The sequence below is a fragment of the Coregonus clupeaformis genome, chromosome 17, assembly GCF_020615455.1.
Source record: "Coregonus clupeaformis isolate EN_2021a chromosome 17, ASM2061545v1, whole genome shotgun sequence".
In the NCBI taxonomy this organism is placed as follows: Eukaryota; Metazoa; Chordata; class Actinopteri; order Salmoniformes; family Salmonidae; genus Coregonus; species Coregonus clupeaformis.
This window is the reverse complement of record NC_059208.1, coordinates 49,184,488-49,210,883: the sequence shown is the minus strand read 5'-3', so window position 1 is coordinate 49,210,883 and position 26,396 is coordinate 49,184,488. Positions and strand designations below refer to the sequence as shown.

General features: G+C 45.5%; 1 protein-coding gene across 1 annotated transcript; it reads left to right on the top strand.

Moving 5' to 3' along the window:
• The first annotated feature begins 6,352 nt into the window (after positions 1-6,352).
• Positions 6,353-24,916, top strand: LOC121586636 (SH3 domain-binding protein 5). The gene is made up of 9 exons (XM_041903520.2): positions 6,353-6,811; positions 7,307-7,369; positions 13,306-13,434; positions 19,348-19,512; positions 21,718-21,848; positions 22,456-22,498; positions 22,598-22,814; positions 22,905-23,303; positions 23,476-24,916. The coding sequence occupies exons 1-9, from the start codon at positions 6,731-6,733 to the stop codon at positions 23,655-23,657; spliced, it is 1,410 nt and encodes a 469-aa protein (XP_041759454.2). The 5' UTR covers positions 6,353-6,730; the 3' UTR covers positions 23,658-24,916.
• The last annotated feature ends 1,480 nt before the right edge of the window (positions 24,917-26,396 follow it).

The window sequence follows — 26,396 nt, the reverse complement described above, 5'->3', positions numbered from 1 at the left end:
TTATTACAAATACATCTCTTACATATCTCTTGGAGGGCCAAAAAATAAATTAACAGCAGACAATTTTTACCTGGTCAAAAACCTCCACATCCTTCTCAGCCCATGAACCAAAAATACTTTTACCTGGAACCAAAAAGGGTTCAACTTTGGTGATAGCCAAATAATCCTGTTGGAACCCCTTTCTCAAAGAGTGTACTCAACAAGTTTAGCCTGTTAAGTTCACACCATTTCATTCTGTACTCAAACATCTGCCTGGTACTCAAGATAACACGCAACATAGCACCACCACCTTTGAAGGTTTTCGTCAACCTCTGCTCAGACTTAAATAGCAGTGTTCCAAGAACCTCCACCAGGGGTGACTGTAGTATCTTCAAACAGACAAAAAGGAGACAAGAGGGCACCCCACACTCATTTTACATTTTACATTTACATTTTAGTCATTTAGCAGACACTCTTATCCAGTGCGACATACAGTTAGTGAGTGCATACATTTTCATATTTTAGATTCCAAAGGGTCTTTATTTTCATACTGTATGCTCTCACTCTCATCACTATCTCCTTTGCCATCTTCTTATGTCTTTTCTTGGAACTCCACCCACACACACACACACACACACACACACACACACACACACACACTACTGTAGCATCTTGTTTACGTTTCTCACATTTTAGGCATTCAGCTTTGGCCTTGGATGGATAATGTTGCAATGAGATGGGCACAGAGGTATGTATGTACGGTCCTTTTCAGTGTGGTGACAAATTAGTTGAACAGGAGAAGAGGATGTAGTTGCTTGTGGAGGGAGATCAGTGTGGGTAGTGGGTAGAACAGCTACAGTGACACTGATTGGATGATCTGGCTCATCACTTCTTGACTAAAAGAAAGATAGATTTCGAAATTTGTTCAACCTTGCCATAGTTCAACAGCTGAAAAGCCTTCATTAACATACTCCCAGAGATAACAAGACATTCAGTATTCACTGAATGAAGTAGCCTACCCATCCCTATTTACAATTTAATTCATCAATTAAATAAATTATACTATAGCACATTCAATTACATTATTATTGTAGACTATTGCCTACTCCTGTATCTACCTTGTACAATACCGTAATCATTGAACGAAGTAGCGTAGCCATCCACATTTACAATTTAATTGATCAATTAGATAAATAATACTAGCACATACAGTTACATTATTGTAGAATAGGCTACTCCTGTATCCTTACTATATTAGGATACCGTTGTGATTTCATTGGTTTTGTCAGGCATGATTTTAAGGTCTTCGATCGAAGTTGTAGGTCGTACCTCGTTCCCTTCTTTAGTGAAAAGTAGTTATGCAGCATCCCCCATTCAATTCGGCTTGCAAAGCACCCCCTTTTTCCTCCAAACATAACGACGGTCATTATGGCCAAACAGTTCTATTTTTTTTTTATCAGACCAGAGGACATTTCTCCAAAAAGTATGATCTTTGTCCCCATGTGCAGATGCAAACTGTAGTCTGGCTTTTTTTATGGCAGTTTTGGAGCAGTGGCTTCTTCCTTGCTGAGCAGCCTTTCAGGTTATGTCGATATAGGACTTGTTTTACTGTGGATATAGATACTTTTGTACCTGTTTCCTCCAGCATCTTCACAAGGTCCTTTGCTGTTGTTCTGGGATTGATTTGCACTTTTCGCACCAAAGTACGTTCATCTCTAGGAGACAGAACGCGTCTCCTTCCTGAGCGGTATGACGGCTGCGTGGTCCCATGGTGTTTATACAGATGAACGTGGTACCTTCAGGCATTTGGAAATTGCTCCCAAGGATGAACCAGACTTGTGGAGGTCTACAATTTTTTTCTGAGGTCTTTCTTTTGATTTTCCCATTATGTCAAGCAAAGAGGCACTGAGTTTGAAGGTAGGCCTTGAAATACATCCACAGGTACACCTCCAATTGAATCAAATGATGTCAATTAGCCTATCAGAAGCTTCTAAAGCCATGACATCATTTTCTGGAATTTTCCAAGCTGTTTAAAGGCACAGTCAACTTAGTGTATGTAAACTTCTGACCCACTGGAATTGTGATACAGTGAATTATAAGTGAAATAATCTGTCTGTAAACAATTGTTGGAAAAAGTACTTGTGTCATGCACAAAGTTGATGTCCTAACCGACTTGCCAAAACTATAGTTTGTTAACAAGAAATGTGTGGAGTGGTTAAAAAACGAGTTTTAATGACTCCAACCTAAGTGTATGTAAACTTCCGACTTCACCTGTATGCTATAGCACCATGTGTGTATATTTTCATTTACAATTTAATTCATCCATTAAATAAATAACACTAGCACATCAAATTATGTTATTATTGTACAGTAGCCTACTCCCCTATCGACACAGTAAATAATATTGTCTACGTGCTTTCGTCAATACGTTATCAACTCGTTATCAACAAAAATTAATTATTTTCAAATAAACCAAATTTGCCTTATCAACACAGTAGGCCTAAATATTTCCTAACGATATCACTACTTAAATATAGCCTACTTACTACTCAATCGGATCAAGGACATCTTGGTAATTATTTTCTTTGTCTCTAAGGAAACTGTCTGGGGCAGACACTCTCGAAAATGAATGTCTGTGTCGCCGCGGAGCTCTCAAATACCGTGCCTCTCTCACTCTATGAACGGTCACTGCTATCCGGATTCCTTGGGACGTACCTACCCTGAAACCTAAACTATAACCTTTAACTAACACGAAACTTAACCATTTTACATTTATACTTGATTGAGGTATTGACATCCCAAGGATCCCGAATAGCACGGACCCTCTGGGAAAGCCTATGAACTCCTCTATTCGACTGAAAGCCATGGACACAACTCTTACTGGTTGTCTGATGTAGGCTACTGGGAACAGGTAAAAACACAGTCTGTGATTGGCTAACAACATTTAGATCTGGATAAAGCGAGATAATATAACATACCATGCCATGAGGTGTTGAGGGAAAGACAGATTACCTATAGATTGGACATAATGGACATAATCTTTTCTAGGCAATTTATTTATTTTATTTCACCTTTATTTAACCAGGTAAGCCAGTTGAGAACAAGTTCTCATTTACAACTGCGACCTGGCCAAGATAAAGCAAAGTAGTGCGATAAAAACAACAACACAGAGTTACATATGGGGTAAAACAAAACATAAAGTGAAAAATACAACAGAAAATATATATACAGTGTGTGCAAATGTAGCAAGTTATGGAGGTAAGGCAATAAATAGGCCATAGTGCAAAATAATTACAATTAGTATTAACACTGGAATGATAGATGTGCAAGAGATTATGTGTAAATAGAGATACTGGGGTGCAAATGAGCAAAATAAATAACAATATGGGGATGAGGTAGTTGGGTGGGCTAATTTCAGATGGGCTGTGTACAGGTGCAGTGATCGGTAAGGTGCTCTAACAACTGATGCTTAAAGTTAGTGAGGGAGATAAGAGTCTCCAGCTTCAGAGATTTTTGCAGTTCGTTCCAGTCATTGGCAGCAGAGAACTGGAAGGAGTGGCGGCCAAAGGAGGTGTTGGCTTTGGGGATGACCAGTGAGATATACCTGCTGGAGCGCATACTACGGGTGGGTGTTGCTATGGTGACCAATGAGCTAAGATAAGGCGGGGATTTGCCTAGCAGTGATTTATAGATGGCCTGGAGCCAGTAGGGTTTGGCGACAAATATGTAGTGAGGACCAGCCAACAAGAGCATACAGGTCACAGTGGTGGGTAGTATATGGGGCTTTGGTGACAAAACGGATGGCACTGTGATAGACTACATCCAATTTGCTGAGTAGAGTGTTGGAGGCTATTTTGTAAATGACATCGCCGAAGTCAAGGATCGGTAGGATAGTCAGTTTTACGAGGGCATGTTTGGCAGCATGAGTGAAGGAGGCTTTGTTGCGAAATAGGAAGCCGATTCTGGATTTAACTTTGGATTGGAGATGCTTAATGTGAGTCTGGAAGGAGAGTTTACAGTCTAACCAGACACCTAGGTATTTGTAGTTGTCCACATACTCTAGGTCAGACCCGTCGAGAGTAGTGATTCTAGTCGGGTGGGCGGGTGCCAGCAGCGTTCGATTGAAGAGCATGCATTTAGTTTTACTAGTGTTTAAGAGCAGTTGGAGGCTACGGAAGGAGTGTTGTATAGCATTGAAGCTCGTTTGGAGGTTTGTTAACACAGTGTCCAATGAAGGGCCAGATGTATACAAAATGGTGTTGTCCGCATAGAGGTGGATCTGAGAATCACCAGCAGCAAGAGCGACATCATTGATATACACAGAGAAAAGAGTCGGCCCAATAATTGAATCCTGTGGCACTCCCATAGAGACTGCCATAGGTCCAGACAACAGGCCCTCCGATTTGACACGTTGAACTCTATCTGAGAAGTAGTTGGTGAACCAGGCGAGGCAGTCATTTGAGAAACCAAGGCTATTTAGTCTGCCAATAAGAATGCTGTGGTTGACAGAGTCGAAAGCCTTGGCCAGGTCGATGAAGACGGCTGCACAGTACTGTCTATTATCGATCACGGTTATAATATCGTTTAGGACCTTGAGCGTGGCTGAGGTGCACCCATGACCAGCTCGGAAACTGGATTGCATAGCAGAGAAGGTACGGTGTGATTCGAAATGGTCAGTGATCTGTTTGTTAACTTGTGTTTCAAAAACTTTCGAAAGGCAGGGCAGGATGGATATAGGTCTGTAACAGTTTGGATCTAGAGTGTCACCCCCTTTGAAGAGGGAGATGACCGCGGCAGCTTTCAAATCTCTGGGGATCTCAGACGTTATGAAAGAGAGGTTGAACAGGCTAGTAATAGGGGTTGCGACAATTTTGGCAGCTAATTTTAGAAAGAAAGGGTCCAGATTGTCTAGCCCAGATGATTTGTAGGGGTCCAGATTTTGCAGCTCTTTCAGAACATCAGCTGTCTGAATTTGTGTGAAGGAGGAGCGGGGGGGAAGGGGGCATGGGCAAGTTGCAGCGGAGGGTGCAGAGCTGGTGACCGGTAGCCAGGTGGAAAGCATGGCCAGCCGTAGAAAAATGCTTGTTGAAATTCGAGCGATTACAGGGAATACACAAACCGTAGGCTACACTATAGCTCAAGGTGGCTACTTCGGAATGTCGGCTTGCATGGGAAAAACTGTAAATTTGTAACATTTATGGCTGAGATTTAATTAATATAAATATAAACTATGCACCTTATGACTTTCATTCAGTATGAAAAAATTTTTTTATGCACTCACTAACTGTAAGTAGCTCTGGATAAGAGCGTCTGCTAAATGACAAAAATGTAAATGTATTCGTTGGTATGACGACATGTTAGTTACACGCAGGCGTCACGCAGACGTTAGTAAAGCGTTTGTATCATGTCATGTCAGTCTGACGTTCAATGGTAGGCAACAGTCACACAGTGGTACGGTTGCCCAGGCTTAATTCTGGCACATATCACCCTCCATACAGTGCAGTCCTTTCGCCTTCTCTGTGCTCTCTTTTGTCCTCTCGCACTCAGGCAGGCTCGCGCCTGCTTCTACGTTTAATCTTAATGGTCAGAAGGGGGCGCACTATCCACAATTCCCATTTTATCTCATCTCTCGCGACAGCTCCCTCTCAATTCAATTCAATTCAATTTAAGGGGCTTTATTGGGATGGCAAACATATGTTTACATTGCCAAAGCAAGTGAAATAGATAATAAACAAAATTGAAATAAACAATACAAAATTAACAGTAAACATTACACTCACAAAAGTTCCAAAATAATAAATCATATAATAATAATAATATGCCATTTAGCAGACGCTTTTATCCAAAGCGACTTACAGTCATGCGTGCATACATTTTTGTGTATGGGTGGTCCCCGGGATCGAACCCACTACCTTGGCGTTACAAGCGCCGTGCTCTACCAGCTGAGCTACAGAGGACCACAGTAAAGACCACTATAAAGACATTTCAAATGTACAATTATGTATATATACAGCGTTGTAATGATGTGCAAATAGTTAAAGTACAAAAGGGAAAATAAATAAACATAAATATAGGTTGTATTTACAATGGTGTTTGTTGTTCACTGGTTGCCCTTTTCTTGTGGCAACAGGTCACAAATATTGCTGCTGTGATTGCACACTGTGGTATTTCACCCAATAGATATAGGAGTTTACCTCTCTCGCCTCTCTCTAAAGCGGTCGTCACTAGAAAACCACAACCACAGTCATAAACCCCGCCTATTTCTAAAATGTATCTTCTTAAAATGTGATTTTAAACCTAACCCTAACATTAACCACACTGCTAACCTTATGCTTAACCTTAAATGAAGACCAAAAAGCACATTTTAGTTGTTATGAATTTTTACGATATAGCCAATTATGACTTTTTGGCTGTGGTAACTAGTGGAAACCCTCTCACTCATACGGTCACTGTCTTTCGGGGAAGGTCGCTTTCAGCAGAACCGACTGTGGTGTCTGTGGGATTCATTTCAGTGATGAGCCACAAACAGACATGTTTTCCTGCCTCTACAATTTTCTATCTAACTGCAGTATATTAGAGTATTTGCGAACCTGGTGTGGATTCTATTATACTGTTGAGTCTTCTACGGGTGTAGTCAGAGACGACGGACCGCCTGAACTAAACTAGCCGCTGAAGTCTCATCTTGGCGGGGTTCGCATTTTGTGTAGCACCGAGGACCCTGGTTCTGAGAACCCCCAAAATACTAAGAAATATGGAGAAGTTGGAAAATGGAAACAGATCAGAGGAAGAGTGTGAATCTCACGAGGTGGAAGAGGTGGACCCGAGGATCCAGGTACAGTGATTAGCCAAACTGTTATTATTGTAGCTAGATATATATAATGATGTTATTACGTTATTATGCATGTCAGAATGCAAAGTCAGAATGACAATGGGACTTGAGGTTTCACTGCTTTTTTGAGTAAATTCCAGTGGTTCTGACGCACACACACACGTTTAACCATCTCCAGATGTGTCAGGGCCTGGCTGAGATCAGGACAGATTTGAGTTAACGCTGCCCTCCTTTTCTTTTCATACCTCCATATTTTTTGTCCTCTCTCCAAATCTATTCTCCTCATTCCTTTCTCCTTCTTCTCTCTCCTTCTCTCTATTTACGCACATCTCCTTTTCTCTATCCTTTCTCTTCCCAATCTCTGCATTCTTGCTCTCTCTTTCTCTTTCCTCCCTATACCTTCTCTTTATTCTCTCCCTCCTTCTCTCCATTCTCTCCTCCTCCTCTCCTCCCTCCTCCTTCCCTCCTCCCTGTCTCCTGTGTGTTGTGTGTAAACAGGGGGAGTTGGAGAAGTTGAACCAGTCTACAGATAACATCAACCGCTGGGAGACTGAGCTGGAGGTAGGCCAGGAATGCAGGAAATGGTAAACTTGTGGTGTATTTGGGATTTTAAAAGGCTTCTGAAGTTTGTAATTTCCACTTTGAAATTTCAGACTTGATTTTCCCTTACGAAAACTGAATCAACCCCTACAAAAATGTATATTAATTATAATCCACATAATCATTCACATTTCCTATTGCGGCAGGATTATTTTCCTACTGTAGCAAACTCAGGCTCAAACTGAGATCCTACACAGTCCCTGTGTGATGTGTGTCACAGTTTTCCTGGATGGAATTCCTGGTCAGAAAAACTCTCACAGCACATTCCCAGCTGCCCCTCCCTACTCGTCCCTACTCCCTACTTGTCCCTACTCCCTACTCCCTACTCGTCCCTACTCGTCCCTACTCCCTACTCCCTACTCGTCCCTACTCCCTACTCGTCCCTATTCCCTACTCCCTACTCCCTACTCGTCCCTACTCCCTACTCGTCCCTATTCCCTACTCTCTACTCCCTACTCGTCCCTACTCCCTACTCGTCCCTACTCCCTACTCATCCCTACTCCCTACTCATCCCTACTCCCTACTCGTCCCTACTCCCTACTCGTCCCTACTCCCTACTCCCTACTCGTCCCTACTCCCTACTCATCCCTACTCCCTACTTGTCCCTACTCCCTACTCGTCCCTACTCCCTACTCGTCCCTACTCCCTACTCGTCCCTACTCCCTACTCGTCCCTATTCCCTACTCCCTACTCCCTACTCGTCCCTACTCCCTACTCGTCCCTATTCCCTACTCTCTACTCCCTACTCGTCCCTACTCCCTACTCACCCCTACTCCCTACTCCCTACTCGTCCCTACTCCCTACTCATCCCTACTCCCTACTCGTCCCTACTCGTCCCTACTCCCTACTCGTCCCTACTCCCTACTCCCTACTCGTCCCTACTCCCTACTCATCCCTACTCCCTACTCGTCCCTACTCCCTACTCCCTACTCCCTACTCGTCCCTACTCCCTACTCCCTACTCGTCCCTACTCCCTACCCCCTACACGTCCCTACTCCCTACTCCCTACCCCCTACTCCCTACCCCCTACTCCCTACTCGTCCCTACTCCCTACTCGTCCCTACTCCCTACTCCCTACTCGTCCCTACTCCCTACTCATCCCTACTCCCTACTCCCTACTCCCTACTCGTCCCTACTCGTCCCTACTCCCTACTCGTCCCTACTCCCTACTCGTCCCTACTCCCTACTCGTCCCTACTCCCTACTCCCTACTCGTCCCTACTCCCTACTCATCCCTACTCCCTAATCCCTACTCCCTACTCTATCTTTGGATAGAAGAGGAGCTTGTTCCTGGTTTGGAGGGACACAACTCTGTCCTGTATTTGAGCCTTTAGCAGTCTGTTCCAAGTATGACTTCTTCATTTCCTCTAAACCATCTCCTTTTCTCTTCTGGTTTTCATTAGAAATACGCTCTCCTCCAAACTCTTCCCTTTGAGTCCAGAGAGGTTAAAACAACAACAGAGGGAGGGAGGGAGGGAGGGAGGGAGGGAGGAGGAGGGAGGAGGGAGGGAGAGAGAGAGAGAGAGAGAGAGAGAGAGAGAGAGAGAGAGAGAGAGAGAGAGAGAGAGAGAGAGAGAGAGAGAGAGAGAGAGAGAGAGAGAGAGAGAGAGAGAGAGAGAGAGAGAGAGAGAGAGAGAGAGAGAGAGAGAGAGAGAGAGAGAGAGAGAGAGAGAGAGAGAGAGAGAGGGAGGGGGGGAGAGAGCGAGTTTACTAAAAACATTGAGTACTTAGTGGAAATGTCAGTATATTCCTTGTGTTTCAGGAAGAACACACATGTATTATACACATCCACATGTAATGCATGTGTTATACACAAAGTGTGTTGTATATTTCTAGGAATCTAGTCCAGCGAAAGAGAATGTCTGAAGGTGAGGTATGTTAGGTATGTCAAGTTGTTTACGTTATAAACAAAGGTGACTCTCTGACCCACGCTAGAGACCCTGTAGGGTAGACTGGCCTGACCCCCTCTAAAGACCCTGTAGAGTAGACTGACCTGACCCCCTCTAGAGACCCTGTAGGGTAGACTGGCCTGACCCCCTCTAGAGACCCTGTAGGGTAGACTAGTCTGAAGGGCCTCTCTCTGACCATTAAACCCTGGGACTACTCTCTCTCTCTCTCTCAATTCAATTTCAATTTAAGGGCTTTATTGTCATGGGAAACGTATGTTAACATTGCCAAAGCAAGTGAAGTAGATAGTAAACAAAAGTGAAATAAACAATAAATATTAACAGTAAACATTACACTCAGAAGTTTCAAAAGAATAAAGACATTTCAAATGTCATATGTATATATACAGTGTTGTAACAATGTGCAAATAGTTAAAGTACAAATGGGAAAATAAATAAACATAAATATGGGTTGTATTTACAATGGTGTTTGTTCTTCACTGGTTGCCCTTTTCTTGTGGCAACAGGTCACAAATCTTGCAGCTGTGATGGCACACTGTGGTTTTTCACCCAGTTGTCAAGGTTCTGATGTGGATGCGGTGGTGGAGTCAAGCGCAGGACACAGAGGAATAGTCAAGACGACTTTACTCAATACCTCTTAAGGTACACACAAAATAACAGCCTCTAAAACACAAGAGGTGTAACAAATACGCGAGTGCGTAAATCCCACAAAAGCCAAAGACACAGAACCTAAACATACAAGACAGGCGGAGAATAACACACAAAATGCAAACCTAACACAGGGGAACTTATAGGAGACATAATCAAGACAGAATACGAGACAGGTGCACCAACTAGACATAACCAAACAAACATCGAAAACATCAAGCGGTAGTAGCTAGTACTCCGGGTACGACGAACGCCGAAGCCTGCCCGAGCAAGGAGGAGGAGCAGCCTCGGCGGTCTCTGTGACACCAGTAGATAAGGGAGTTTATCAAAATTGGGTTTGTTTTCGAATTCTTTGTGGATCGCTGTAATCTGAGGGAAATATGTGTCTCTAATATGGTCATACATTTGGCAGGAGGTTAGGAAGTGCAGCTCAGTTTCCACCTCATTTTGTGGGCAGTGTGCACATAGCCTGTCTTCTCTTGAGAGCCAGGTCTGCCTACGGCGGCATTTCTCAATAGCAAGGCTATGCTCACTGAGTCTGTACATAGTCAAAGCTTTCCTTAAGTTTGGGTCAGTCACAGTGGTCAGGTATTCTGCCACTGTGTACTCTCTGTTTAGGGCCAAATAGCATTCTAGATTGCTCAGTTTATTTTTTGTTGTTGTTCTTTCCAATGTGTCAAGTAATTCTCTTTTTGTTTTCTCATGATTTGGTTGGGTCTAGTTGTGTTGTTGTTGTTGTTGTCCTGGGGCTGTGTGGGGTCTGCTTGTGTTTGTGAACAGAGCCCCAGGACAAGCTTACTTAGGGGACTCTTCTCCAAGTTCATCTCTCTGTAGGTGATGGCTTTGTTATGGAAGGTTTGGGAATCGCTTCCTTTTAAGTGGTTATAGAATTTAACGGCTCTTTTCTGGATTTTGATAATTAGCGGGTATTGGCCTAATTCTGCTCTGCATGCATTATTTGGTGTTTTACGTTGTACACGGAGGATGTTTTTGCAGAATTCTGCATGCAGAGTCTCAATTTGGTGTTTGTCCCATTTTGTGAATTATTGGTTGGTGAGCGGACCCCAGACCTCAGAACCATAAAGGGCAATGGGTTCTATAACTGATTCAAGTATTTTTAGCCAGATCCTAATTGGTATGTCAAATTTTATGTTCCTTTTGATGGCATAGAAGGCCCTTCTTGCCTTGTCTCTCAGATCGTTCACAGCTTTGTGGAAGTTACCTGTGGCGCTGATGTTTAGGCCGAGGTATGTATAGTTTTTTGTGTGCTCTAGGGCAACGGTGTCTAGATGGAATTTGTATTTGTGGTCCTGGCAACTGGACCTTTTTTGGAACACCATTATTTTTGTCTTACTGAGATTTACTGTCAGGGCCCAGGTCTGACAGAATCTGTGCAGAAGATCTAGGTGCTGCTGTAGGCCCTCCTTGGTTGGTGACAGAAGCACCAGATCATCAGCAAACAGAAGACATTTGACTTCAGATTCTAGTAGGGTGAGGCCGGGTGCTGCAGACTGTTCTAGTGCCCTCGCCAATTCGTTGATATATATGTTGAAGAGGGTGGGGCTTAAACTGCATCCCTGTCTCACCCCACGGCCCTGTGGAAAGAAATGTGTGTGTTTTTTGCCAATTTTAACCGCACACTTGTTGTTTGTGTACATGGATTTTATAATGTCGTATGTTTTTCCCCCAACCCCACTTTCCATCAATTTGTATAGCAGACCCTCATGCCAAATTGAGTCAAAAGCTTTTTTGAAATCAACAAAGCATGAGAAGACTTTGCCTTTGTTTTGGTTTGTTTGTTTGTCAATTAGGGTGTGCAGGGTGAATACGTGGTCTGTCGTACGGTAATTTGGTAAAAAGCCAATTTGATATTTGCTCAGTACATTGTTTTCACTGAGGAAATGAACTAGTCTGCTGTTAATGATAATGCAGAGGATTTTCCCAAGGTTGCTGTTGACGCATATCCCACGGTAGTTATTGGGGTCAAATTTGTCTCCACTTTTGTGGATTGGGGTGATCAGTCCTTGGTTCCAAATATTGGGGAAGATGCCAGAGCTAAGGATGATGTTAAAGAGTTTAAGTATAGCTAATTGAAATTTGTGGTCTGTATATTTTATCATTTCATTGAGGATACCATCAACACCACAGGACTTTTTGGGTTGGAGGGTTTGTATTTTGTCCTGTAGTTCATTCAATGTAATTGGAGAATCCAGTGGGTTCTGGTAGTCTTTAATAGTTGATTCTAAGATTAGCATTTGATCATGTATATTTTTTTGCTGTTTGTTCTCTGTTATAGGGCCAAAAAGATTGGAGAAGTGGTTTACCCATACATCTCCGTTTTGGATAGATAGCTCTTCGTGTTGTTGTTTGTTTAGTGTTTTCCAATTTTCCCAGAAGTGGTTAAAGTCTATGGATTCTTCAATTACATTGAGCTGATTTCTGACATGCTGTTCCTTCTTTTTCCGTAGTGTATTTCTGTATTGTTTTAGTGATTCACCATAGTGAAGGCGTAGGCTCAAGTTTTCTGGGTCTCTATGTTTTTGGTTGGATAGGTTTCTCAATTTCTTTCTTAGGTTTTTGCATTCTTCATCAAACCATTTATCACTGTTATTACTTTTTTTTGGTTTTCTGTTAGAGATTTTTAGATTTGATAGGGAAGCTGAGAGGTCAAATATAGTGTTTAGGTTTTCTACTGCCAAGTTTACACCTTCACTATTACAGTGGAACGTTTTGTCCAGGAAGTTGTCTAGAATGGATTTAATTTGTTGTTTCCTAATTGTTTTTGGTAGGTTTCAACACTTCTCTCTCTCTCTCTCTCTCTCTCTCTCTCTCTCTCTCTCTCTCTCTCTCTCTCTCTCTCTCTCTCTCTCTCTCTCTCTCTCTCTCTCTCTCTCTCTCTCTCTCTTTTGTAATTTGTAATTCTGTTAGGAAGCACAGTGTTGTTGGGCCAGGATCGTTTCTTGAGCTTATGGGTTGAGACAGACTTTATCTCAGTTCTCTGATTTGGGATGGAGAAGAGGAGGAAAGGAGGAGGAGGGGAGGGGGAAACTGAGAAAACACTTTCCAAAACAACACAACACAGAGACACTGACACAGTGTTATATAGATACTCTCTGTGTAGAAAGTAGCACCAGCTGTCTGTGGAGCTAACATGCAGTGGTGACAATAGAATAGAACAGGACAAAATGTCATACATACAGTATAGGATCCCTGAGGGAAGGTCTTTGAATATGGAGATTTGTTGGTGCTTTACTAACTGCTGTGTGTGTGTGTGTGTGTGTGTGTGTGTGTGTGTGTGTGTGTGTGTGTGTGTGTGTGTGTGTGTGTGTGTGTGTGTGTGTAGGACTGTCGCCAGAGGTTCCGTGCGGTGCTGGTAGAAGCCACAGTGAAGCTGGATGAGCAGGTGAAGAGGATCGGCAGAGCTGTAGAGGACTCCAAACCTTACTGGGAGGCCAGGAGAGTGGCCAGACAGGTACACACACACACACACACACACACACACACACACACACACACACAAACACATTCAAACATTAGATTAGACCTGGAGTAGAGCCGGTGGTCTTCTGAAGTACAGCTCCCCAGACAGACAGGCAGGTAGCCAGACAGGCAGGGTTTCAACAGGGTACATGATAGGAACGTTTTAAAGACAACACACACACTCAAGGAGTTCAAAGCCAGACTAGCAGTCACGTTGTATCTATTTATAACTCTATCACACTCGCTCTCTAACTCAGACTGATCACACACTGCGACTCACTGATCACACACTGCTACACACACACACACACACACACACACACACACACACACACTCTGTCAGCTGGTTGTCAATAGGGGGGATAGATAGATGAGTCTCTCAGGTGGAGGTGTTTAATCCTTTATTTATTTATCCTCTCTAATCAGTGGGTGGGTGTGTGTGTGTGTGTGTGTGTGTGTGTGTGTGTAGTGTGTGTGTGTGTGTGTGTGTGTGTGTGTGTGTGTGTGTGTGTGTGTGTGTGTGTGTGTGTGTGTGTGTGTGTGTGTGTGTGTGTGTGTGTGTGTGTGTGGAGACCAGGAGAGGAGGCCAGCCAGGGGTATTGTGGGTATTTTGGGACAGGTCCTCTTCCCCTCCTGTCGCGCCTACCTCCTATAGCTACTCTGATTGGCTCGTGGCAGATATTCAGACCCCCCAGGGGGCTCGGTTCCTCACAGCTGGCAACAGCCTATGAGAGAGCAGCGTTTCAGTCATTCAACAAATGACTGGTGTGTGTGTGCCAACTGAAAAATTAGCTGACCTGTCTGTGCTTTGAAGGGAAAGGGTTGGGCTGGGGGTACAAGCGGACAGAGTGTGTGTGTGTGTCTGTTCTAGGTTCACTTTGTCTCCATCAGCCTGGTCAATGTAGAGGTACAGCATGTGTAGATGACAGCTTCAGCTGAGTGGCAGGATTACTGAGAGTTTACAGATATGGTGGGACACAACGCAGGGTCTGAACGAGCTCACAAACACCCATATGCACTGACTTGCTGTGTGTGTGGCTGTGTATTTGTGTGGCTGTGTGTGTATGAAAGAGGAGAGTGACATAAATAGGCCACAGCCCTATCTAGCTATAGCCCCCAGTGAGCCTTAGGGATAAAACCTTCCATTGTTTAGTTATGATTAATGTCTGAATATTTCATATGTGACCTCCTTTATGGAGGAGCCTGATCCAACAGCCTTCTCTCTCTCCCTCCCCCCATCTCATCCTGGTTCTGTTTAGCTTAGTTGGTATATGCGTGGGGCTTACAAAACCAAGGTTGTAGGTTCAACTCCCACAGGGATCACATCACATACAAACTAAAATATGTTAGGACTCATTGAACTGAAAGTGGCTTTGGAGAAAAGTGTCTGCTAAGTGGCATGTATTATCCTTCACTACCCCCAGCTTCCCCCCAGCGCACTCCACCACCCTGCAGTACCCCCTCCACTTCCCAGCCCTCCATGCCAGCCCCCTACTGTCTCTCCTCTGACATTCCGATGCGGAGACTGAGAGGAGAGGAGAGGAGAGGAGAGGAGTGGAAGGTTCAGGAGGTTTAAGGACCGTAGCTCTTTTTCAGGAAGCTGTCTCTCTCTTTGTCTGTCTTTTGCTCTCTCTCACACACTAGTGAAGCCCAACAGCCTGTCTCAGGGTAAGGAAGAGACAGAGAGAGAGAGAGAGAGAGAGGCTACAACCAGCAAACAGTTATCTGTGTGTTGTGGTGAAGTGCTATGTATGTGTTTGTCTGATTATGGAAGGGGAGTGAGAGTATGATGGGCGTGAGGTGATATGTATCACAAGGGATGTGTTTGTGTGTCTTAGAGAGAGACATGCAGGCATACTGTATGTAGGCAGAATAAATAACTAAGGATGCAATTTAACACACACACACACTTCCTGAGGTAAGAGCAAAAGAGGCAGGAGTTCCTGGCCCCTTCCTGTGCCTGTGCTGGGAGATACGTGCTGGTGGGATTTGTCTTAACAAAGTTTCAGTGGTTCAGAGAGAGAATGTTTTGCTTGTGCTTTACCCAACACACACACAAACATGCATAAACATATTAGGGAGTCCATAATTTGTGATGTTTGAAGGTTTGTCTTTGTTAAATATACGACTGTGTGTCTGGTGTCTTTAGTTGAGACAATAAAGCAGTCCAGGAGAGAGAGAAGGGGGAGGGGGGGAGAGAGAGAGAGGGAGATGGAAAGAAAGAGGATAGAGAGAGAGAAAATGAAAGTATGGAGTCTTCTTGTTTGTCAATTATGAGAGGAGAAAAACATATCCCTCCCTCCCATCTTCCCTCCCTCCTTTCATCCCTCCATCTCAAATCTTCTTCCCTGCCAGAGTGGGAGAGCTCAAGCTAAACTTGTTAACCCCAGTGTGAGGGAGTTAAAACATGTATTAGAGTGCTGGGGAGGGGTAGGGAGTAGGGGCGGAGGGGTCTGCTGGGTAGTGCTGGATGGGGTAGGGAGTAGGGGCGGAGGGGGTCTGCTGGGTAGTGCTGGATGGGGGAGGGGTAGGGAGTAGGGGCGGAGGGGGTCTGCTGGGTAGTGCTGGATGGGGGAGGGGTAGGGAGTAGGGGCGGAGGGGGTCTGCTGGGTAGTGCTGGATGGGGTACGGGGGTCTTAAGTTAAGGCCCCCCCCCTATCTATTTGGATAACCTCTGACCTTTAACCCCTGACCTCTGAAAGCTCTGTTTAGACCCTAGCACTCTCACACTGTAGAACTGCTCACACACTCACTCACACACCTCACTCCTATAGTATGTCTATTTCAAGAACACTTTACTAGGGCCTCAGCCTGCTTGAGGTGGAGTATATGAGTGGGTCTAGACACATATGAGTGTCTGACTCTGAAGCAGACCGTTGAATGTAAATGAGACAGTGAATATGAGACAGTCAGCACAAGGGGCACAACTTTGGTTTTAGAAGTGGGGGGGACATTTCTATTTTATTTTTTATTATAATTTTTTTATCCACACACTCCAAACAGCCTACCCAACCGCTCGGAGCCATCTGCATGGTCCTAAAGCACACCATTGCCTTGTTTTGTATCACATTCTAATTATAAAACTGGGGGGACAAAATGCAATTTCAGAATGTGGGGGGGACATGTACCCCCCCCCATCCCCAGTAAAAGTTGCGCCCCTGGTCAGCACCATCCAAAGACATTTGAGACACCACTGAGAATTCAACAGCACCCTGCACCAACAAATACTTTTTGCCTGTTTGATACAGTATGCATGTATGTGTGTGTGTTCTAGGTGGTTTGGTCCCTAGGTTGGTCCATGGCCTCTATGACAGTCTGCTGTTGTTATGTACTGGCAAAGGGAGCTGGCTGGTGGGCAGGGGTCTGTGGTGCTCTTTAAAAATCTGCTTTCAGAGAGAAACATACACATATACACACAAAGAGAGGGATGGAAAAATAGGATGGAGATATGGAGGGATATTGAGAGAAACGGGGATGGAGAGAAAGAGAGGAATGGAGGGTGATTAAACCAGGTCTTTGTGATGTAAATTAGTTTGTATTTGAACTTGAGCATCATACTCTCTCTCTCTCTCTCTCTCTCTCTCTCTCTCTCTCTCTCTCTCTCTCTCTCTCTCTCTAACGTCTTGTGTTCAGAAAGAGATAAAGGACTTTAAGCAATCATGAGAAGCTGCTCTGCTCAGTGTGTGTTTGTGTGTGTGTGTGTGTGTGTGTGTGTTTGTTTGTATAGACCTAAATTATATACAGTAGCTATTCCTATTTCAACAGTAGCTGTGTAGTGAAGCAGCTCGCTTTGGAGAATCCAGAACATGATTAAAAGAACTAAAGAACTCAAAGTCTCTGTCTTTTTCTTCTTCTACTTCCACATCCCCCTCCCTCCCCTGTCCTCTCCTCTGCTTTCCTCCCATCCTCCCCCCTCCCCTGTCCTCTCCTCTGCTTTTCCTCCCATCCTCCCCCTCCCCTGTCCTCTCCTCTGCTTTCCTCCCATCCTCCCCCCTCCCTGTCCTCTCCTCTGCTTTCCTCCCATCCTCCCCCTCCCCTGTCCTCTCCTCTGCTTTCCTCCCATCCCCCCCCCTGTCCTCTCCTCTGCTTTCCTCCCATCCTCCCCCCCTCCCCTGTCCTCTCCTCTGCTTTCCTCCCATCCTCCCCCTCCCCTGTCCTCTCCTCTGCTTTCCTCCCATCCTCCCCCCCTCCCTGTCCTCTCCTCTGCTTTCCTCCCATCCTCCCCCCTCCCTGTCCTCTCCTCTGCTTTCCTCCCATCCCCCCCCCTCCCCTTTCCTCTCCTCTGCTTTCCTCCCATCCCCCCCCTGTCCTCTCCTCTGCTTTCCTCCCATCCTCCCCCCTCCCCTGTCCTCTGCTTTCTTCCCACCCCCCCTGTCCTCTCCTCTGCTTTCCTCCCATCCTCCCCCCCCGTCCTCTCCTCTGCTTTCCTCCCATCCTCCCCCTCCTGTCCTCTCATTTCCTCCCATCCTCCCCCCCTCCCTGTCCTCTCCTCTGCTTTCCTCCCATCCTCCCCCTCCCTGTCCTCTCCTCTGCTTTCCTCCCATCCCCCTGTCCTCTCCTCTGCTTTCCTCCCATCCTCCCCCCTCCCCTGTCCTCTCCTCTGCTTTCCTCCCATCCTCCCCCCTCCCCTGTCCTCTCCTCTGCTTTCCTCCCATCCTCCCCCCCTCCCTGTCCTCTCCTCTGCTTTCCTCCCATCCTCCCCCCTCCCTGTCCTCTCCTCTGCTTTCCTCCCATCCCCCCCTCCCCTTTCCTCTCCTCTGCTTTCCTCCCATCCCCCCTGTCCTCTCCTCTGCTTTCCTCCCATCCTCCCCCCTCCCCTGTCCTCTGCTTTCTTCCCACCCCCCTGTCCTCTCCTCTGCTTTCCTCCCATCCTCCCCCCCGTCCTCTCCTCTGCTTTCCTCCCATCCTCCCCCTCCTGTCCTCTCATTTCCTCCCTTCCTCCCCCCCTCCCCTGTCCTCTCCTCTGCTTTCCTCCCATCCTCCCCCCGTCCTCTCCTCTGCTTTCCTCCCATCCTCCCCCTCCTGTCCTCTCATTTCCTCCCATCCTCCCCCCCTCCCCTGTCCTCTCCTCTGCTTTCCTCCCATCCTCCCTCCTCCCTGTCCTCTCCTCTGCTTTCCTCCCATCCTCCCCCTCTTTGTCCTCTCCTCTGCTTTCCTCCCATCCTCCCCCCCTCCCTGTCCTCTCCTCTGCTTTCCTCCCATCCTCCCCCCATCCCTGTCCTCTCCTCTGCTTTCCTCCCATCCTCCTCCCCTCCCCTGTCCTCTCCTCTGCTTTCCTCCCATCCTCCCCCCGTCCTCTCCTCTGCTTTCCTCCCATCCTCCCCCTCCATGTCCTCTCCTCTGCTTTCCTCCCATCCCCCCCCGTCCTCTCCTCTGCTTTCCTCCCATCCTCCCCCCCTCCCTGTCCTCTCCTCTGCTTTCCTCCCATCCTCCTCCCCTCCCTGTCCTCTCCTCTGCTTTCCTCCCATCCCCCCGTCCTCTCCTCTGCTTTCCTCCCATCCTCCCCCCTCCCCTGTCCTCTCCTCTGCTTTTCTCTCATCCTCCCCCCTCCCCTCTCCTCTGCTTTCCTCCCCCCTCCCTGTCCTCTCCTCTGCTTTCATCCCATCCTCCCCCCTCCCCTGTCCGCTCCTCTGCTTCCCCCCACCCCCCACTGTCCTCTCCTCTGCTTTCATCCCATTCTTCCCCTCTCCCTGTCCTCTCCCTGTCCTTCCTCCACCCTCATCCCCTCTCCTCTCCACCCTCATCCCCTCTCCTCCCCCTCCTGCCTGTTTTTTATTTAACCAGGAATAATAACCAGAAGGTTAGAAACCTTTTTTGCAAGAGGGATCGCGCAAAGTAAATTTCCCTTTAAATAAAGCATTCAGGTATTAATTAAAGTACATTAAAGCATTAATTCCCTCCCCAGGCCCAGCTGGAGGCCCAGAGGGCGACGGGAGAGTTCCAGAAGGCGGTGGAGATCCTGCGGGCGGCTAAAGAGACCATCGCCCTGGCAGAGGAGAGACTCCTGGAGGAGGACAGCAGACAGTTTGATTCAGCCTGGCAGGAGATGCTCAATCACGCCACCAACAGGGTACTGATGGGATTACACCTATAACTTATAACTAAATCAAAACAATATCTTACTACAGGGGTGGGCAACACTTGGTCCTGGAAAGCCACAGTGTGTGCAGACTGTGAACGACTGGGTTTGTTAGCTTGCTTAGCTTGATTAGGCATTTGTAGTAGCAACGGTCATCACAATTGTTAAAAGGTTTTAAAAACAAGTCTAATAAATGCAACAGTTGGACAATGGATGAAGATATTCCAAACTTTTAGATCAGATCAGATCAGATATTGACGGAATTATAGCACATAAAACATTTTACTGGCACAGACAAATAATGAATGGAGTTCAGGGATATTGGTGGGAATTCAGGTATTACATTTATTGTCACATGTAAGAAATGTTTAATGCACTCAAATACCATTTTTCTAATGGTACAATTCCAGTGGGTCAGAAGTTTACATACACTAAGTTCACTGTGTCTTTAAACAGCTTGGAAAATTCCAGGAAATTATGTCATGGCTTTAGAAGCTTCTGACAGGCTAATTGACATAATTTGAGTCAATTGGAGGTGTACCTGTGGATGTATTTCAAGGCCTACCTTCAAACTCAGTGCCTAGAGATGAACGTACTTTGGTGCGAAAAGTGCAAATCAATCCCAGAACAACAGCAAAGGACCTTGTGAAGATGCTGGAGGAAACATGTACAAAAGTATCTATATCCACAGTAAAACAAGTCCTATATCGACAAAACCTGAAAGGCCACTCAGCAAGGAAGAAGCCACTGCTCCAAAACCGCCATAAAAAAGCCAGACTACGGTTTGCAACTGCACATGGGTACAAAGATCGTACTTTTTGGAGAAATGTCCTCTGGTCTGATTAAACAAAAATAGAACTGTTTGGCCATAATGACCATCGTTAAGTTTGGAGGAAAAAGGGGGTCGCTAGCAAGCTGAAGAACACCATCCCAACCGTGAAGCACAGGGGTGGCAGCATCAGGCTGTGGGGGTGCTTTGCTGCAGGACGGACTGGTGCACTTCACAAAATAGATGGCATCATGAGGAAGGAAAATTATGGGGATATATTGAAGCAACATCGCAAGACATCAGTCAGGAAGTTAAAGCTTGGTCGCAAATGGGTCTTCCAAATGGACAATGACCCCAAACATACTTCCAAAGTTGTGGCAAAATGGCTTAAGGACAACAAAGTCAAGGTATTGAAGTGGCCATCACAAAGCCTTGACCTCAATCCTATAGAAAATGTGTGGGCAGAACTGAAAAGGCGTGTGCGAGCAAGGAGGCCTACAAACCTGACTCAGTTACACCAGCTCTGTCAGGAGGAATGGGCCAAAATTCACCCGAAACGTTTGACCCAAGTTAAACAATTTAAAGGCAATGCTACCAAATACAAATTGAGTGTATGTAAACTTCTGACCCACTGGGATTGTGATGAAAGAAATAAAAGCTGAAATAAATCATTCTCTCTACTATTATTCTGACATTTCACATTCTGAAAATAAAGTGGTGATCCTAACTGACCTAAGACAGGGAATTTTTTCTAGGATTAAATGTCAGGAATTGTGAAAAACAGAGTTTAAATGTATTTGGCTAAGGTGTATGTAAACTTCCGACTTCAACTGTATCTAAACATACTTTACTTTGTTTGCGAGATCAGACATAATATCACTATAATCCGAGTGTTCATTTTAGGAAGTTGCTTTCATTTCAGCACATCTAATTTCAACTCTATTCAACTCTATTAAATTATTACTTCTTCCAATTCCACCAAAACACCCATCAAAATAAAGTTATCTTTCTTCTCTTTCTTGTGATGTGTCGAGACAATGGGTTTAATCCCTGACAAAGCGTTAACGTACTTATAGATGCAACGGAAAGACAATGTATCCCATGGAGCATGTCAGCCATTACCGGGGTGTGTTTGACAGGTCATTACAAACATTTCCGTGGTCGTAACATTAACGGGAAAACACGACAGGCACAAACAAGAGTATAAAAGAGTCGCAGGAGTAAAATGAAAGCAATCAATCCAGTGAGATTTAAGTGACAAGTAGATTTTGCACCCCTCAAACACAGCAAATAAATGGCTGAAAAAGACAGATCCTCAGGTGGGCGGGGCATGCGCGTTTCTATTATTAGTAGTAGCTTGATCTTGGTGGAATAGATCAAAGCACACACACCAAAGACTGACTCTGCCACCCTATTTGCTGTTGCAGGTAATGGAGGCGGAGATGGCGAGGACTCGTAGCGAATTAGAGCACAGAAAGACGGCGAACCACTACAACGCCTGCATCAGTCATATGAGACAGCTGGAGAAGAAACTAAAACGCACCATCAACAAGTCCAGGTGTGTGTGTGTACGTTTAAGGCTGTGTATGTGTGTGGTGTGTGTGTGTGTTAGGTGTGTGTGTGTGTGTGTGTGCGTGTTTTGGTCCTGTTACTGTGACTGACTCTGCTGAGAAGAGAAAGGAACGATACACGCACTCAGCCGCCCCTATCTTGGGCCTCTCGTTGCTGAATGTGATGTCGTCCAGATGTGTGCCGTGGTGTGTATGTGTGTATGAGTTTGGGCGTAGTGTGGGTTTGTGTGTGTGTGTGTATGTGATTGTATATGTGTGTGTTTGAGATTTTGGGGGTAGTGTGTGTGTGTGTTTATACTCTATATGTGTGTGAGTTTGGGGGTAGTGTGTGTGTGTGTGTGTGAGTTTGGGCGAAGTGTGTGCGTGTATGTGTGATTGTATATGTTTGTGTGTGTGAGTTTGGGGGTAGTGTGTGTGTGTGTGTGTGTGTGTTTCCCTTTGAGGGCCTGTGGAATGTAGCAGCTCTTGGAGGTGGCGTGTTATTTTTCCAGAAGTTCATGGTTGCTATGACGACTATACAGCGCACTGACAGAACTACTGACTCAAATCTCTCTCGCCCTCTCTCTCTCCCCTGCTTTCTCTCTCCACCTGCAGGCCATATTTTGAACTGAAGGCAAAATACTACTTACAACTTGAGGTATGTACAGTGTTTATTGTTGCCATAGATACACAATAACTTGTTCGTGTGTTGTAACACGTTGTGTGTGTAATGTCCCTACTTTCTTCTCTCTCTCAGCAATTAAGACAACACGTAGACGAGTTTCAGGCGAAGCTGACCGTTGCCAAGGCAGACTACCGCACAGTGCTGCGTAACCTAGAGACCATCTCTGAGGAGATCCACGCCCGGCGACACTCCATCACCATGGGAACCAGAGGGAGGGGTGTGGGGGCTGAGGGGGTGGGGGGGAATGAGGACATCACCAACTTCAAGATGGAGTCAGACGGACTGTCCAGTGAGTGACACACACATACGTGCACACACACAGGTTTTAATGTGTATATCTTTGTGTGTATGTTAATTTGTGTGTGTGTGTGTTTTCCAGTGGCATCTGTGACGTTTGATGAAGGCGGTAACAATGGTGGATCAGAGGAAGACACAGAAACTTACACCACTTCCACTTCCGCTCCCCTCGACATGCCCTCTTCCTCCCATCATCCCTCCTCTTCCTCCCCCTCCTCTTCTCTCCCTCCCTACCCCTCCACCCCTCTGGACCTGCCCTGCCCCTACCCCTCCTCCTCATTCTCCACCCCCTCTGCCTACCTCTCCCCCCCCCCCTCCCTCATGTCCTCGTCCTGTCCCAGTGCCATGGAGGGACCCAGTCCTGGCGGCTGGCTAAGCCCAGAGTCGAGGTGTGGTTCCGGGCATGACTCTCCTCTCCTCGGCCCCCGCTCCCAGTGCAGTGGAGCCTCCTCCCCAGACCCAGACTGCGACCAGGAAAGAGGTGTGTGTATGTGTGTCTGTGTGTGTTCCGGGGACTTTGTGTCTATAAATGTGATAATTGCTTGGATTATTGTTGGGCTACTGTTTATAGGATTGTATGTTAGAAAACAAGTTTATTCACCTTTAACTCTGCTTTTCTGTATGCGTTTGTGTGTGTGTGTGTGTGTGTGTAGGGGACAGAGCAGAGGGCGCGGAGCAGAAGTTGGAGGCAGGTCTGAGTAAGCTGACCCTGACAATAATACACCCACTGCATCCTGGGAACGATGACCCCAAGGATGACCCCAAGACGACTTCCAGCTTCGCCCCCACAACCCATATCCCCACCCCCACCATCCTCCTGACCAACAGTGCCTAATGGACAGACGGCTTCACCTCTCACCTCTTACCCTTGACTCATGACCTTTAACCCTGAACTCTAACTCTGAGCCTTTCTATGAACTTCAGTCTGGACTTTAGTAACATTACAATGTGGTTTTGTTCACTCCAGGGACAAATCTGAAATCATACCCTATTCAATACATAGGAAATAAGGAATGGTGGCAATAGCGTGCCATTTTGGATCTTGCCCAGAAATGATCTGAAATAACCTGAAAGTGGAAATAAACTTTGGGATTGTGAGGGATCATAGCCAGGCGAGTCTATTGTCTACACCTTAAAATACTCAGAACGAAGGAACGGTGTGAAAGAGACATCACTTTGGCTGCATCCCAATTCTCCACAAAGGGTGCACTTGCACACTCCCTCTCATGGATTTAAAAGCTATGGATTGGTGTAAGCTGGGGGAGTTTCCACTATTGTGACATGTTGGAATGACCCTAGAGAGAGAGATGTAAATATCTGTTGAATCTGGGGATTCCCCAGAGACAGACTGTGACATCATGGCACTGAGCCCTGGACTTATGAGCTCCCCTCATCCCACAGTGTGTGTGAGGGGCAGAGGTTGCTGTGGTCTCAGCACGTGTGTGTGTTAGAGGAACAGCATGTTACTGCTGTTTTTCTCCCTCACAGAGACTGACTGGGATTGTTTGCATTTACTATGTGTTGTGTGCGTTTGTGTGTATCTGTGCGTGATAGGTAGGGCGACAGTGTGTAGAGTCTGTTTCAGTGCAGTTGTAGTGTTGGTGTATTGCTCCTGTATGGTGTATGGGGAGAGTACAGCCTGACTCTGGTAGAGAGATATTCTATATTTATGCTCTCTGTCTCTGCCCTACACTATGTATCTGTTAGAATAAAACACGTCTGAGATGTTTGATTTCTTAGACACTGACGCACTGTGGCCTCACAAACAGGAACCTGACACCAGGCAGCCCCCCCCAACACAAAGTCACCATTGTGTCACTCCCTCAATGCTAATGAATGTAAACAAACACTACCTGACACACACACACACACACAAAAGCTGGCAAGAGTGTTTTCTTCCTGCTGCTCTCTCAGCTGTTGCAGTGTTATCTCATGACTTGAGTTAGAGCTCTGAGACTCCCTGCTGACAGAATGAGTTCAGCACACACACACACACACAGACAGGGTGCTGTGTCTCACACTTTTGAAAATACGTCATAATCACTGATGTGTGATTTGACCTGGCATACACAATAAACCATCTCTCTCTCTCTCTGTCTGTGTGTGCACTCCTTTTCTGGGCCGGAATCCAACCCGGATCTGCCTATCCCAAAGCAGTCAGTTATTCCTTGTCCCAGTCCTAAAAAGGCCTGACAGAGGCTGCACAACCTTATCAACAGGCTAGCCACAGCTAGGGACTGTATCTCAGCCTAGGCGATAAGGGCCTTAGCGGGCAATCCCCAGAGCCTAGTGTCTATGCTGCCTCACTCCTTCTCAACCTAACGCTTCCCGCTGTTCAGGTCAGAGCTTCCGCCGTAGACGCTTTAAGGATAATCTCTCCTGTCTGGCAAGGCCTAGATTAAATCCTTCACAGACTCCTACCAATGCACTAGTACTATAGCCTGGTCGTAGGTCCCTTTATTCCAGAAATTCTGATTAATTAACCATATTCTCAAAATCCTCAATCAAATTAATTAGAAACCTTAAAACAACAACATGCACTTGAATAAACTTTGCTTTGATGTTCCAAACCCGGAGTCATCAAAGAGTCATACAAGTCCTAGTTCATTACAAAAATGAATGCAAGCATAATAAATGTAAATTCAAGATACCCTCAGGGCTTTCACCTAAACCCCCCTAGGGCTACCCTAAGTCTATTATATCATTTTATGACAAACACTGTTAATAACAAGAAAAATAACAAGTCTTACCTTTTAAAACAATACAATAGTTTCTAAAGGTTTCTAAAGGTGAAAAAAAATGTAATCACACTACTGTAATAATACAAAAATTATAAAAATCAGTCTTTAATAACAGCTCATTCATCCTATCCCCAACTGATCATGAACATCAATACCCCTACTAAACTCCTCTACTCCTTACATACCCCAACTTCATCATATTTGTTTTTAGCTCTCATAGTATTTTCCATAACATGTTTATTTCATCAACCCAGTCACAGTTTATTCATTTTCAACAACACTCGCTGCATGTTCTTTTATTTCATGAATACAGTCATAGTTCCATCCATTTAATCAACACTTCTCAATTCCTTTCTTTCCCATCAACTATCCAACCACTCTGTACTTTTGCTGTTGTATTTTTGTAAGTGTGTCTGTCTATGTAATATCTGGGCCCAAGCTTGTGTGTATTTAGGCTCTGGAAGACCTTATAAGGACTTCCCAATAAGTAATGTTTGTGTGTGCGTGTGAATGTGCACATGTACAGTGGCTTGCGAAAGTATTCACCCCCCTTGGCATTTTTCCTATTTTGTTGCCTTACAACCTGGAATTAAAATAGATTTTGGGGGGGTTTGTGTCATTTGATTTACACAACATGCCTACCACTTTGAAAATGCAAAATATTTTTTGGGGTGAAACAAACAAGAAATAAGACAAAAAAAACTGAACTTGAGCATGCATAACTATTCACCCCCCCCCCAAAGTCAATACTTTGTAGAGCAAACTTTTGCAGCAATTACAGCTGCAAGTCTCTTGGGGTATGTCTCTATAAACTTGGCACATCTAGCCACTGG